This window comes from Moschus berezovskii, chromosome 1 (assembly GCF_049115385.1).
Source record: "Moschus berezovskii isolate FMDL1 chromosome 1, NW_MosBer_1.0, whole genome shotgun sequence".
NCBI lineage: Eukaryota > Metazoa > Chordata > Mammalia > Artiodactyla > Moschidae > Moschus > Moschus berezovskii.
This window is the reverse complement of record NC_142460.1, coordinates 88,662,556-88,677,635: the sequence shown is the minus strand read 5'-3', so window position 1 is coordinate 88,677,635 and position 15,080 is coordinate 88,662,556. Positions and strand designations below refer to the sequence as shown.

Here is a 15,080-nt window from a genome sequence, read left to right as displayed (position 1 = left end):
CTGTCCATCACCAACTCCCAGAGCTTACTCAAACTAATGTCCATCGAGTCGGTGATGCCATCCAACCATCTCATCCTCTGTCGTCCCCTTCTCCTCCTGCCCTCAATCTTTCCCAGCATCAGGATCTTTTCCAATGAGTCAGCTCTTCACATCAGCTGGCCAAAGTATTGGAGTTTCAGCTTCAACATCAGTCCTTCCAATGAATATTCAGGACTGATTTCCTTTAGGATGGACTGGTTGGATCTCCTTGCAGTCCAAGGGACTCTCAAGAGTCTTCTCCAACACCACAGTTTAAAAGCATCAATTCTTCAACTTAGCCTATCCTATATCAAATAGGCATTTCAAATTCTTGATCTGCAGGCCAGATTCATGATCTACCCCCAAAATGTTCCTCCCACAATCTTCTACATCTCAGTAAACTGCAGCTTGATTCTCCCAATTACTAATGCTAAAAAAAGTTGAGAAAGATCTTAGAATCCTCCTATTTCCTCATACTTCACCTCTGCCTATACTGGTAAGTCTACTTTCAACATGTATCTAGAATCCAACCACTTCTCAAATCCTTCACTACTTTCACCCCAGTTGGAAGTCATCATCAGCCCCATCTGAGTTGGTCCATTACCCTTCCAACTGGTCTCCCTGCTGTGGTTCTTGTTCTCAAGATATTAACAGAGTCATCATTTTACCCTCCTGCTCAAACCTTCCAGTAGCGTGAACCCTCCTCACATCTTCACGACCAGCATCCTTACAGTGGCCTTAAGGCTCAACTCAGGCACACAAGCCTCATTTGAAATTAATGCCCAGTCACTTAAAGTAGGCCCTCTGAGCTGCCCAACAATCCTTCTACAATTTATTTCTCTACTATGTATCTTTTTCAGATATGCCAAACAAGTTTATGACCTTTGTCTTTGTCCCAAAGAGTCTTGTCCAGAATTGCCAAGGTGTGTTTCCTTTTTCCCTCAGGTCTCTGCTCAAACACACATTATCAATAAGGCCTTCCCTGACAGTCTAGAGAAAGTATCACCCAATCGCATCCCCTTTCTCCCCTGCCTTCCTTCCATTTTTCTCTAAAACATTTATCACCATCTGACACACTAAGTATTTAATTTTACTGTCTTTTGGTGCCTGGATCTCCTCATTAGAATGTAGGCTCCATGAGGGCTACGTCCCTAGAGCTCAGCACACATGTGGGTGCTCTCTCCTTCTTGAAATTTTCTTCACTGGCTTCCAGGGCACATGCCCACTTTTGTATGTTTTTATTATCTCACTAGGTAGTCCCTTTTTATCTTCTTGCTGGAAAATGAAAAGTGAGAGTACAAAAGCAATTTCAGGAAGATAACTGGTCTTCTACTAAGTTGGGTGGGGACCCATGACCACAAGACCAGACAATTACCTACCTCTAGGGAGAAAGATACCCAGGGATGCCAGGAACTTACTTCTATGTATGTAAATAGGACATGTGCAGTAGGATAGCCAACATGTGAAAGTAGAACTGGCTTTTTTCTACTGAAAAGCAAGGGAATTTTAACTTTTTTGCTGCTCTAGCCAACAGAAAACATAATACAGAATTCACCATATAGTCATAGAAATGCTGAAAGAACTAAAGTAACTTATTTTTTAAAGAGAATGTGTGTGTGTGCTCAGTTATGTCTGATTCTTTGAGACCCCAAGGACCATAGACTGCTAGGCTTTTCTGCCCATGGAATTTTCCAGGCAAGAATACTAGAGTCGGTTCCCATTTCCTATTCCAAGGGATTTCCCGAGCCAGGAATCAAACCTACAATGGGGAATCCCTATAAAGAAAACAGGTGGTCCCTAATTTATCTGGCCAAGAATAGTAGATGTAATTTTATATATACATATATATGTAATTATCCTATATATATATAGTGAATATAATAATAATAAAAAGGATAAAAATTAACATTTTTCTACCTTAAAAATATAGTTGGCTAAATTTATGGAATAATATTGAAAAATGCTCCCGATAAAAAGTTAAAAGAAACAATAAAATAGCATTTCCCCTTAAGTTATCCAACTTGGTAAAGAATGACAGAGGAATTGTCACAGATTGAAAGAGATTAACAAGAAATAACAACTAAATGTAATTTGGGACCCTCGACTGAATCTTAGAACAGGGGGGAAAAAAGACATTCGTGGAAAAACTACTAAAATCCAAATAAAGTCTAATGTAGTTTAAATAAATCCAAACAAAGAAAACTCCCATTTAGTACAAGGAACTTTCTCGGCAACTAGCACATATCTCTGCCTGGAAGTTCCACACTTTCCAGGGCTGGATACTTTCATTGTAAGAAGGTTCTTTCCTGTATCCCTTTGAGTTACAGCTTCTTGTAACTTCACTCAGTTTAGTTCTTCCTTCTAGAACTATGCACATTAAGTCTAATTCCTCATTTAACACATATTTATATCCTGCCTCAAGTTTCTTTTTGAAGCTTGACACACCCAATTCCCTTCATTTGACACATTATGATTTTTATACCCTTTACATTCTTGTCGCACGACTTTTAAAGGACTCCACTTTGCCAATGGCCTTTCAAAAATTAATGCCCAGAACTGAACATTAGAAGCGTATCAAACTATTTATCTTCTTTTAGATACTACACTTCTGTGCCTAAAATTGTCCTCTACTTTTTAGCAGGTACATCACATTGGCCATGAATCATTTATCCATACTTGTGTGGTATAGTTCAACATCTTAACATTCAACCCTACGACCATTTTTCTCCTCACAGAATCACACTGGCAAGTGGTAAAGAGAGATGTCTGTCCAGAGTATTCTCTATGAAAAGAGAGTCTTCATTCATCTGTAAGCTTTATCTGAGAGTTAAAAATCTCAGCTGACACTTCCAGCTGGTCATATACACACACTTTAAAGCTGCTGTGCACCCTTTTCCAGAAACCAAAGCGTCAGGTCCTGAGTTCCCCAACAGCTCTTCCTGGGTTGGAGTCATCTATTACAGAAAGCCAACTCATTACTTCCTTGTATCTGGGCATCATCATTCTATTTTCTGACCTGTCACCCTCAACACCCCCAAACCCCTTTGAAGTCAAAGCATCAGTCAGTTTTGTCAGATGTAGAAAACACACAAAGCATGTGCATAGGATGCTCTTATATCCACACGTGCAGAAACTTGAACATCCAAAGGTCGCCTAATCCCTGTTGTTGCATAATGGGCCTTGATTTAAAAACAAAATAAAACAGTATCTGCAAAGAAATCTTCCCTTATTTGTCGCTTTGGGGACAGAGAGTTCCTAGTCAGGCATGGGATGCCAGCAACACTCCATCACCTCATACAACCCCTAAAGACGAGGGAGGCGGCACCCTCAGGAGTAACACCGCCGGCCGGGGCTCCCGGGACCCCCTCACCTCTCTTGTCCAGAAGCCACATGAACGCGAAGCAGGGCAGGAAGCCGATGGGCCCCCACAGCACGAGGAGCGCGATGTCCCAGCTGGAGAAGCCGTAGGCCTGGCGTGCCGAGTTCTGGATGGGGCCCCAGGTGTTCCAGACTAGGCCCTGCGCGAACCCCAGCAGCGAAAAGAGCAGGAGCACCAACCAGCGGCGCCCATACACGCGCCCGGGACTCGGGGCTGCCGCGGGCAGTGCCGCCGCCGCCTCCCGGCTTCTCCAAGCAGCCCCCGGCGCAGGCCCGAGCCCCGGCCCTAGCAGCGGCTGCCGTTCCTCCTCGCCGCTCCAGCCCGAGCCCATCTCGACGCGCGGCCCGCGGGGCCACCGCCCCGCACGGTCCGGACGGCCGCCCACCAGCCGCGCGCGGATACTGCCGGGCTAAGCCGAGGCCGAGGTTGCTTCGGTCGCCCTGGGCCTGCCGGCCGCGTTGCTGCGCCTGCGCCGCGCTAGCCGGGCCCGGGCGGGGAGGAGGGGCGGGAGAGACCCGAGAGGAGGGGGCTGGGGTGCGGGAGCCGAGGTGCTCTGTCCTCCCGGGCTGGAGAGGCAACCTGGGCGAGAGAGGGAGTGGAGCCGGGGTCCCAGAGCGCGGACGGGAGGAGCTGGAACGACCGGGAGGAGCGCCGCTGAGCCTGGGGAACAGGGAACTCCCGGACAGGCTGTAACAGAGGAGGTTGGGCGAGGAACCTGGATTGTTGGAGGAAGTGTCCAAGTTTACGTCATGTGCCCAGTAAACAACTCGAAGATCTCCGGTCACTTAAGCTAATGATTGTTTCTATATTGGGCTAATTCTCAATTCTGAAGGATTTATAACTTCAGAATTTAGAGTGGGAGATAGAATAAGACTGACGCGTAGTAGGAAGGATTGCTGCATGAAAATCTTTTGTTTTTTATGTACAGTAAGTATTGCCTTATTAAATCAGACATTTTTCAGTGCTTTACATACCCAACGAGGAAATTATAAACGAGTCAATTTAGTTCATATATAGAAGATATAGACCTCTTTCTACTCTTTTGTCTGTCATTATTAGAGCAATAAAGATATATTTATTAAACCTGAAAGATTTTTGCCCCCAAATGACCTAGATCTATCTCCAGTTATGATTTTGACTAGATGAGTAAACGAGAAGACGGGAAGTTGTCGATCTCTTGATCAAGCAGCCAACAGTTTCATTTATTTTGATATACAAATCCAAAGATCTGACAGCTGTCGGTTAGTATCCTGAAAATCTAAGTCAAGCGATGTGGCTTGTTCAGGGTTGGAAATGAGTCACAAGGAATGCAATTAAAGCACATTAGCCTGAGGCTCACATTCCCGACAGCCACGAAAACCAGGTGGAGTCTTGTTGCTGCCAGAAGGGCAAGAGAGATGGGGAGAGACGGGGAAGAGAAGCGTGAACTCTCCCAGTATCCAAGGCTGTTAAGAGTGGCTGCACAATAAAGCAAGCGCAGAGCCACCTCCCACTGCCTTGAGCGCCACACACAAAAAAACAAACCATCCCCTAAAACTCCAATACCGTTGGGAGGAGGAAAGCGCCAAGGCGAAAACGAAGGACCTGACTAGGAAATGAGGATAAGCAGAAACGAAGCAAGAAACGTCTTCAGTAAAAGAAGACAACGGTTTGGAGAAGGTAAGAAGGGCTACCACCGAGACCACGTGCGTACGTTTCAAGCCCCCCGAATCAAAACAAAGCTGCGTGGCCCCGCCCATTCCCCGTCACGTGACGTCCACGCTCGCGCAGCTTCCGGAAGAGCCCGGTAGCAACCGCCGCGATTCCTCCCTGAGCTGAGGCTGCACCGCCAGAGTTTTGGCCTCTCTTAGACCGGTTCCCGCTCCATTTCTCTTTTGGTTTGGGCTGAGCCCGCGTAGTGCTTGCCATGGCAGCGAGCCCCGGGGCGATCACTAATGCGGACTCTGCATCTGGAGGTGGAGAGGAGGGAGGTAGGTACCAGGTGGGTCAGACCAAGAGGTTGTAACCCTCTGTCTTATTGACACCTCTCATATGACCGTTTGTCTCTGCGGCCTAGCAGTAAACTACGAGTGAAACTGTTTGTTTTCTAATAAACGTGACTTTGTTCAGATTGTGGCACCGAGCTTTTAGATCGACTGGTCCAGTTTCCCTCCCTCCTACAAGTGTTTCACCCATGAGGGTGTTGTGAATGTTACAGTGGATTGAACCACCCGTGAGACACATGGAGTTATCTTGGACTTTTGTGAACAGGATTATGATTTCAGTGGAATCCTCCTTTACAGAACGAATAAGGTTTGAAGGCTGATGAGCCTGAGATCCTTATTAGGGTTTATTGAATGATTGCTCCGTGCCTGGCACTGTTCTGGTTACTGCCACGGGATCCAGAGGCCTTTGACTGTATATAACAATGCCTTTTCCCAGTTGAGTAGAGGGGTCTGGAAGGCCAAAAGAGTGACTAATGCATGGTAAAATGAATACTATCAGTAGTGCATACTGAGTGAGGATTGTCATCAGGAGAGATGCCAGTGGGGAAAAGATAAATACTTCAAGGAGGGAATAGTTTGAGGTGGGCCTTTATGATTTGATGAAATAGTGACAAACTTAGGTGGTTATTCTAGGGTGTGTGGGGGGGGATGAGTCATGGGAAGACAGGGAGCAGAAAAGCATAAGATGGATGTGATTGGTGATCAAATAGTCATGTTTGTCTAGAGGAAGAGGTGACCATTCCGAGCAGAAGCAGCATAATTACAACTTCTTACTATCTGACCACAATCTCCTGCCTTTATAACTCCCATTTTATGTACCCCAAAGAGACAATTCCTGAGCTTCATCTGTACCTCCAGTCCACTGTTACATTTTCTATCTGTATCCCCTTATCTAGTTTAGAGTGCATGTCATAGTTTATTATTCTGATCTTTCTCTTAAAATACACTTTTCTCTTGTCCTTACTTGCCTTTTACTCCTCTGACAAAACCGATACTCTGGATGAACACAAACTTTTGCCCTCCTCACTTGCACCTATATTGCTGAACTTTGCTGCAAGAAGTCCTGTGCAAGTTGATGTGATGTTATAAAATGAAAATAGGCAACCTCTTGAGTATTCATTCAGCATGAGCCTGAGACCTTGTGGTCCTCTGTTCTTATAGTAACCTTATTTTCTTATTAGTGAGGATTCTCCACCTCTATATATCCTCTTTCCATCTCTTCATCACTTCGAGCTGATGACTTTGCAAGTCATGCCAGCTCTGCATCTGATCTGCTCTTTTCCTCCTTCACTATCACACCGTTGTCCAAATCATCCACAATTCTGACCTAAACCACTACTGTATCTTCAGGCCATGTGTCCCCGTTTCTTCTCTTGTGCCCCTCCAATCCCTTCTCTATTCGGTGGCAGAAGTGACACTGTCTTACTTAAAAGTCTTCAATGAAATCCATTGCAGTAAGAACTTAGATTAAAATCCAAACTCCTAACCATGACCTACAAAAATCTTTGATCTGGGCTCTGCTGATGTCTCTAGGAGCACCTCTTGTCACTCATCACCCCTTCTGCTCTTCCCTGCTTTTCATATAACTGGCTTCTTGGTCTTCATATTTTAGGGTATGTCACCACCTGAAACCTTACCAGATTGACCCATCTAAAACAGTCGTTGTAGTTTTCCCCTGATTCCTAAGCATGTTTGTGTTCTGTAATACAGCATCCTGCTTCCTGCAGTTAGCACAGTCTGTAACTACTTGTTTATTATTGTGTCTTCCCTTAGACCTTAAGCACCTTGAGGGCAGTACATATATCTTTTTTATTCACAATGTTGCCCAAGTAGCAATACAATTTTAGGTTCCTGAAAGTGAAAAGAAAGTGAAGTCGCTCAGTCGTGTCCAACTCTTTGCGGCCTCATGGACTGTAGCCTACCAGGCTCCTCCGTCCATGGGATTCTCCAGGGAAGAATACTGGAGTGGGTTGCCATTTCTGTCTCCAGGGGAGCTTCCTGGTGGAGGCAGACACTTTACCCTCTGAGCCACCAGGGAAGCTCTACAATGTCAGGCTTCTGGTGGTGGTGGTGGTTTAGTGGCTAAGTCGTGTCCAACTCTTGTGACCCCATGGACTGCGACTCCTCTGTCCATGGGATTTTACAGGCAAGAATACTGGAGTGGATTGCCATTTCCTTCTCCAGGAGATCTTCTTGACCCAGGGATTGAACCCAGGTCTCCTGCATTACAGGCAGATTCATTACCAATGTCAGGCTCCTCAGTTCAGTTCAGTCGCTCAGTCGTGTCCGACTCTTTGCGACCCCATGAATCACAGCACGCCAGGCCTCCCTGTCCATCACCAACTCCCAGAGTTCACTCAAACTCATGTCCATCGAGTCGGTGATGCCATCCAGCCATCTCATTCTCTGTCGTCCCCGTCTCCTCCCACCCCCAATCCTTCCCAGCATCAGACTCTTTTCCAGTGAGTCAACTCATCGCATGAGGTAGCCAAAATATTGGAGTTTCAGCTTTAGCATCAGTCCTTCCAGTGAACACCCAGGATTGATCTCCTTTAGAATGGACTGGTTGGATCTCCTTGCAGTCCAAGGGACTCTCAAGAGTCTTCTCCAGCACCACAGTTCAAAAGCATCAATTCTTTGGCAATCAGCTTTCTTCACAGTCCAACTCTGGGCTCTTAATACCTGTTTGTTGCGTGAATGAGTAAGGGAACCCCTAGGCAAGCCCAGAGGCAGAAGGAGAAAGAGCAACTCAGAGTCCAGGAACTCAAAGAAGTTGGTGTAAGGAATGTTAAGAGACAGGGATCCTGAAGGCACTTTATACCAAATTAGGGACTCTGGACTTTGTGACAGAAGCCTTTAAGGAACTTTAAGTAGGGGAGCACTGATTTAAGGAAGATCACTGCAGCTGAAGGATGGAGGATAGATTGGAGGAAGAAACACTGGTACATAAATCTCCTTAGCCACAGCATTCTCCTCTGTAAAATGCATGATTGTTGTGAAAATTAAAGATACTTGTAGATCACCTAGCGTAAGTGTCTGACAGGAATTACATATTCAACAATATGTAGTTTTTTGTTGGAAAAAAAAAAGTGCTGGCATTGGTGACCGACTAATGTTCAAACTGAGAGAAAAGAGATTGGAGATGTCTCTGAAATTTTCTAGCCTGAGTAACTGTGTAATTTGGGAACCTGAAGAAAAAGGAGGTGGTTGGGAGCACTGTTAAGTTTTAGTGTGCATGCTTAGAGTTTAGGATTAGAAGGATGATGTGAAAGATGTCAAGCATGTTGCTGGGGAGGAGGAGGTTTTTATTGTTTATTCAAATACCACAAATTCACCTTTTTAAAGTGGTTTTTAGTATGTTCACAAAGTTGTGCGGCCATCACTAATGTAATTCCAGAACGTTTTCATCAGACCAAAAAGAAACCTAGTTCCCGTTAGCAGTCACTCCCTATTCACCCTCGCTCCATTCCCTGGCAGTCACTAATGTGCTCTGGCTCTGTGGATTTGCCTGTTCTGGGCATTTCATATAAACTTGGAATCATGCAGTAGGTGGCTTTTTGCTTCTGGCTTCTCTCACACAGCATAGTGTTTTCGAGGTTCACCTGTGTTGCAGCGTGCGTCAGGACTTCATTACTCGCTGTGGCTAAACACTCTTCTGTAGTATGGATATGCCGTGCTTTGCATATGCATTCACCAGTGGGCATTGTGTTGTTTACACTTGGGGGCTTCTATGAATAATGCTGCTGTGAACATTTTTACAAGGTCCTGTGTGAACAAATGTTTTCCGTTTCTCTTGGGCATATATCTGAGTGGAATTGTTGGCCTATTCCATATTTAACGATTGGTGATTGGTTATATTTAACGATTTGAGGAAACTTGTCATTCTTGATCTTGAAGTCCTAAGGAGGGAAATAAATCTGATTAAAGTATGGATTTGCTCCCCTGAAAAATGTAGCACATGTACGCATTTTTGCAGGTGACTTCAAATATTTATATTAAAGGATTGATTCTCTGAATCCTGTCTGTGGAGCTTTCAACCCTATTTTTAAACTGTTATCCTCCCCAGAAAACACCACTTTGGGGTGACTGCCTATTATCATTACAAGTAAATGGGCCGAATCCTCCTGGAAGAGAAGACTTTGCTTTCAGTTAGATAAGCCTTGTGTGAATAAAGGGTAAGAAAAATACAGACATTAAATAAATGCATGTGAAAGGTTCACTATGTTTAGCATAGTAACAGGTATTGGGGGGGGTCATAGAAAAGTTAATTTTTGCACAAACTTACTACCACTCCGTTATCAAAAAATACTTGAATGTCACTGTAAATGGGAGACTTTTCCATCTGGTGAGACTGAAGACAGTTCCTGCCCTAAAATAGCCTATAAATATAATTTGAGGGGAAGAACACAGATAAAAAGACTTGAAGGATAATGCATATTCACACCACAGGAGGCACGTTACATGCTTTGGGGGTGAGAGGAGAGTGAATACGAGTTGTATTGGTGTGTGCTGCTGCTGCTGCTGTGTCACTTCAGTCGTGTCCGACTCTGTGTGACCCCATAGACAGAAGCCCACCAGGGTCCCCCGTCCCTGGGATTCTCCAGGCAAGAACACTGGAGTGGGTTGCCATTTCCTTCTCCAATGTGTGAAAGTGAAAAGTGAAAGTGAAGTCGCTCAGTCGTGTCCGACCCCTAGCGACCCCAGGGACTGCAGCCTACCAGGCTCCTCCATCCATGGGATTTTCTAGACAAGAGTACTGGAGTGGCTTGCCATTGCCTTCTCCAATTGGTGTGTGCATCTGTGCATAATTTGAACGTTTGTTATGCAGTCCTCACTCTGCACGCAGCCTTGGGTCCCACAGGCCCTCTCTTAGAGGACTTGAGCACCTAAGAATTTTAGAATCTTCAGGGTTCCTAGAACCAATCCCCTTCGCATACTGAGGGACAACTGTAGTGTGAATATGGAAATGAGTGAAAGAAGTCATTTCTGGTGAGGAGGCCAGGAGTAGAAGTGAGTGGAGAAAAGCCCAAGGGCAGAGAGTGGGAAAGAAAGTGAGGAATCAGACTGGTTCTACTTGGAGTGGAACGTGGTAGGGCAGACAGGGGAAGCGAGGACGATCATGGCCGTGGAGACCAGAGAGGAGCAGGGTGAACCAGAACATCGGTGTGGAGAAGAAGGAAATCATAGGTTCGTTTTCCTAGAAAAACAGGGTGAGGCACCACACTGGGTGAGGGAGTGGAGAGAGATCCTGGGGGTTTGACAGTGAAGAAATGGGCAAGTTGCCGAAGGGGCGAGGGCGATTCGAGTTCCTTAGTGGCGGATAGTGTGCTTGGGAGCTGGAGAGGGAACGGTACAAGTGAGCATGAAGTCCTGGAACTGATTGATCCCTTTGTTTTGAGAGTGCTTGTGAGTTTGCTCAATAGTTCATTGTACAGAAGTGGAGAAAACAAATGGTTAATTTTAATAAAGTTTTATACACTTAAAAACAAGCCCTGATTTCAGAAAACATTTGTTTGGTGTTAGTTTATGTCATGCACTGTACTAAGCTCTATGTGGAAGTAATGGTTTGCTTTCAAGATTGTGATTTTTTTTTAATTGTGGTTGACTTACAATATATTATTTTCAGCTATATTACATAGTGATTTGATATTTGCATACATAATGAAATGATCACAGTAAGTCTAGTAACCATCTGCCTCATACAGAGTTGTTACAGTATTATTGACCATATTCTTTATGCTGTGTATTATGTCTTCGTCATAGCTCGTTTATTTTATAACTGGAGGTATGTACCTCTTAATGTCTCCTTTACCTTTTCACCTACCCACACCTTCCTTCCTGTTTGTGCAATGTGTCTGTGAGTCTGTTTTTGTTTTGTGTGCTTGTTTGTTTTTTTAGAGTCCACATTAAGTGATCTCATATGGTATTTGTCTTTTTTCTGTCTCATTTGGAATAATACCCACTAGATCCATCCATGTTGTTGCAAATAGTATAATTTCTCCTTTTTCATGACTGAATAAAATTCCATTGTATATATACATACCACAAGGATGTGATATTTCTTGTTTGAAGTAACAGCTTGGAAATTATTAAAACAAACCTGAGTAAGCAGAGGACAGAGAATTTGTGGGACAGTGAAAATACTTCCTATGATATTATAGTAGTGGATATATGTCATTATACTTCCGTTGTTCAACTGCACACCACCAAGTACGATACACTGTGGACATTGGGTGATTACTATGTGCCAGTTTAGGTTCGTCTTTGGTGAAAAATGTACCATTTTGGTGACTATTTGATAAAGGGAAGGCCGTATATGGGAATTTTCTGTGTCTTCCTTCTAATTTTGTTTTAAACCTAAAACTGCTGTTTAAGAAATGGATTTAAACAAACATGAAACTACTTATTGTTAACAATCAACTCAAGTGCTGAATGTGAGATGTTACTTCTAAGATCATACAATGGTTGAAGCGTTTCAGTGAAATTAAAAATTGCGGTACTTTGAATCTGAATCTTTCAGAGTGAGATTGTATTTGTTTCCATTGGACTCTCAGTTTAAAATTTGTTCTGATTAATTTTTTTTTGATTGAAGTCTAGTTGATTTATAATACTATGTTAGTTTCAGGTATGTAACATGATTCAGTATTTTTATAGATTATCAGTTCAGTTCAGTTCAGTCGCTCAGTCGTGTCCGACTCTCCGCGACCCCATGAATCACAGCACGCCAGGCCTCCCTGTCCATCACTGACTCCCGGAGTTCACCCAAACTCATGTCCACAGAGTCGGTGATGCCATCCAGCCATCTCATTCTCGATCGTCCCCTTCTCCTCCCGCCCCCAACCTTTCCCAGCATCAGATTCTTTTCCAGTGAGTCAACTCATCGCATGAGGTGGCCAAAGTATTGGAGTTTCAGCTTCAACATCAGTCCTTCCAATGAACACCCAGGATTGATCGCCTTTAGAATGGACTGGTTGGATCTCCTTGCAGTCCAAGGGACTCTCAAGAGTCTTCTCCAACACCACAGTTCAAAAGCATCAATTCTTCGGCACTCAGCTTTCTTCACAGTCCAACTCTCACATCCATACATGACCATGGGAAAAACCATAGTCTTGACTAGATGGACCTTTGTTGGCAAAGTAGTGTCTCTGCTTTTTAATATACTATCAAGGTTGGTCATAACTTTCCTTCCAAGGAGTAAGCGTCTTTTAATTTCATGGCTGCAGTCAGCATCTGCAGTGATTTTGGAGCCCAAAAAAATAAAGTCTGACACTGTTTCCACTGTTTTTCCATCTATTTCCCATGAAGTGATGGGACCAGATGCCATGATCTTTGTTTTCTGAATGTTGAGCTTCAAGCCAACCTTTTCACTCTCCTCTTTCACTTTCATCAAGAGGCTTTTGAGTTCCTCTTCACTTTCTGCCATAAGGGTGGTGTCATCTGCATATCTGAGGTTATTGATATTTCTCCCAGCAATCTTGATTCCAGCTTGTGCTTATTTATAGATTATACTACATTAAAAATTATTACACGATGATGGCTGTAATACTGTGTACTATATGGTATTTCCTTGTTGCTTATCTATTAATATTTTATATATAGTAGTTTGTATCTCTTCATCTCCTTCCCCTAATCTCGTAGTTGGTGCTGTCCAGGTGACGCTAGTGGTAAAGAATCCCCCTGCCAGTGCAGGAGATGCAGGTTTGCAAAGAGTCGGACACGACTGAGCGACTGAACTGAACTGAACTGAGCACACAGCACAGCAGTCTTATAGTTTGAGTTATAGCCAAGTTTATGCCTTGATGAAGTGAAGGATTAAGTATTACTCACTCAGTCATGTCCGACTTTGTGACCCCATGGACTGTAGCCCACCAGGCTCCTCTGTCCATGGAATTCTCCAAGCAAGAATACTGGATTGGGTTGCTATTTCCTTCTCCAGGGGATCTTCGCCACCCAGGAATCAAACCCAGGTTTCCTGCATTGCAGGCAAACTCTTTACTGTCTGAGCTATCAGGGAAGCCCTGGTGAAGTGAAGGATGCCTCCTTTCCAACTGTTCTTCCAGTCCTGCCTGAGGAAATAGCTCATTCCAGAGCTGAATGGACTTTAGTTTCATTAACAGCTGACACTCATACATAATTAGATTTATTCCTTTTCAGTGAGAGACACCATATTCTCCATGTCATTCTTGTTCTAATTTTTCTAAAGGGTAGGAGGAGGCAGGGAAACCTGAAGAAAAACAAGAACCTGTGTAATCTTAAAAAGTAAAAAATTATCTTGCTGGAGCACATGTGTAATTCACATATGGCTAAAGTACTTCATATTTGATAATGATTAATATTGGGAAAGCAAAACTGTTTAGTATTTTTAAAATTGTGACAAAAAACAAATAACATAAAATTTATCATCTAACCGTTTTTAATTGTTAGGGATTTGATTTAGGTCATACCTCAATGGTCTAGTGGTTTTCTCTACTTTCTTCAATGTAAGTCTGAATTTGGCAATAAGGAGTTCATGATCTGAGCCACAGTCAGCTCCTGGTCTTGTTTTCGCTAACTGTATAGAGCTTCTTCATCTTTGGCTGCAAAGAATATAATCAATCTGATTTCAGTGTTGACTATCTGGTGATGTCCATGTGTAGAGTCTTCTCTTGTGTTGGAAGAGGGTGTTTGCTATGACCAATGCATTCTCTTGGCAAAACTCTATTAACCTTTGCCCTGCTTCATTCCGTGCTCCAAGGCCAAATTTGGCTGTTACTCTAGGTGTTTCTTGACCTCCTACTTTTGCATTCCCGTCCCCTATAATGAAAAGGACATCTCTTTTGGGTGTTAATTCTAGAAGGTCTTGTAGGTCTTGATAGAGCCATTCAACTTCAGCTTCTTCAGCATTACTGGTCGGGGCATGGACTTGGATTACCATGATATTGAATGGTTTGCCTTGGAAATGAACAGAGATCATTCTGTCATTTTTGAGACTGCATCCAAGTACTGCATTTTGGGCTCTTTTGTTGATTATGATGGCTACTCCATTTCTTCTAAGGGATTCCTGCCCACAGTAGTAGATATAATGGTCATCTGAGTTAAATTCACCCATTCCAGTCCATTTTAGTTCGCTGATTCCTAAAATGTCGATGTTCACGCTTGCCATCTCCTGTTTGACCACTTCTAATTTGCCTTGATTCATGGACCTAACATTCCAGGTTCCTATGCAATATTGCTCTTTACAGCATCGGACCTTGCTTCCATCACCAGTCCAATCTACAACTGGGTGTTGTTTTTGCTTTGGCTCCATCCCTTCATTCTTTTTGGAGTTATTTCTCCACTGATCTCTAGTAGCATATTGGGCACCTACCACCCTGGGGAGTTCATCTTTCAGTGTTCTATCTTTCTGCCTTTTCATACTGTTCATGGGGTTCTCAAGGCAAGAATATTGAAGTAGTTTGCCATTACCTTCTCCAGTGGACCACATTCTGTCAGAACTCTCCACCATGACCTGTCTTGGGTGGCCCTACACAGCATGGCTCATTGTTTCATTGAGTTAGACAAGGTTGTGGTCCATGTGATCAGATTGGTTAGTTTTCTGTGGTTGTGGTTTTCACACTGTCTGCCCTCTGATGGAGAAGGATAAGAGGCTTATGAAAGCTTCCTGATGGGATAGACTGACTGAGGGGGATACTGGATCTTCTTCAGTAGATCCTTACTGA

General features: G+C 43.7%; 2 protein-coding genes across 4 annotated transcripts in view; one reads left to right on the top strand and one right to left on the bottom strand.

The window, feature by feature from the left end:
- Positions 1-3,867, bottom strand: part of SLC49A4 (solute carrier family 49 member 4) — an 89,968-nt gene extending 86,101 nt beyond the window's left edge. The window contains exon 1 of the mRNA XM_055394839.2: positions 3,389-3,867. Coding sequence (XP_055250814.2) covers positions 3,389-3,728 — 340 coding nt within the window. The 5' untranslated portion in view covers positions 3,729-3,867. The remainder of the gene's footprint in view (positions 1-3,388) is intronic.
- Positions 3,868-4,451: 584 nt separating this feature from the next.
- The window catches only part of HSPBAP1 (HSPB1 associated protein 1), a 60,110-nt gene continuing 49,481 nt past the window's right edge, over positions 4,452-15,080 (top strand). The window contains exon 1 of one of the 3 annotated variants that reach the window (XM_055395012.2): positions 4,452-5,056. In XM_055395012.2, the coding sequence (XP_055250987.2) occupies positions 4,993-5,056 (64 nt within the window). In that variant the 5' untranslated portion in view covers positions 4,452-4,992. Of the gene's footprint in view, positions 5,057-5,154; positions 5,368-15,080 lie in introns of those variants that run through there. The other 2 variants (XM_055395095.2, XM_055394924.2) reach the window with 2 other exon arrangements.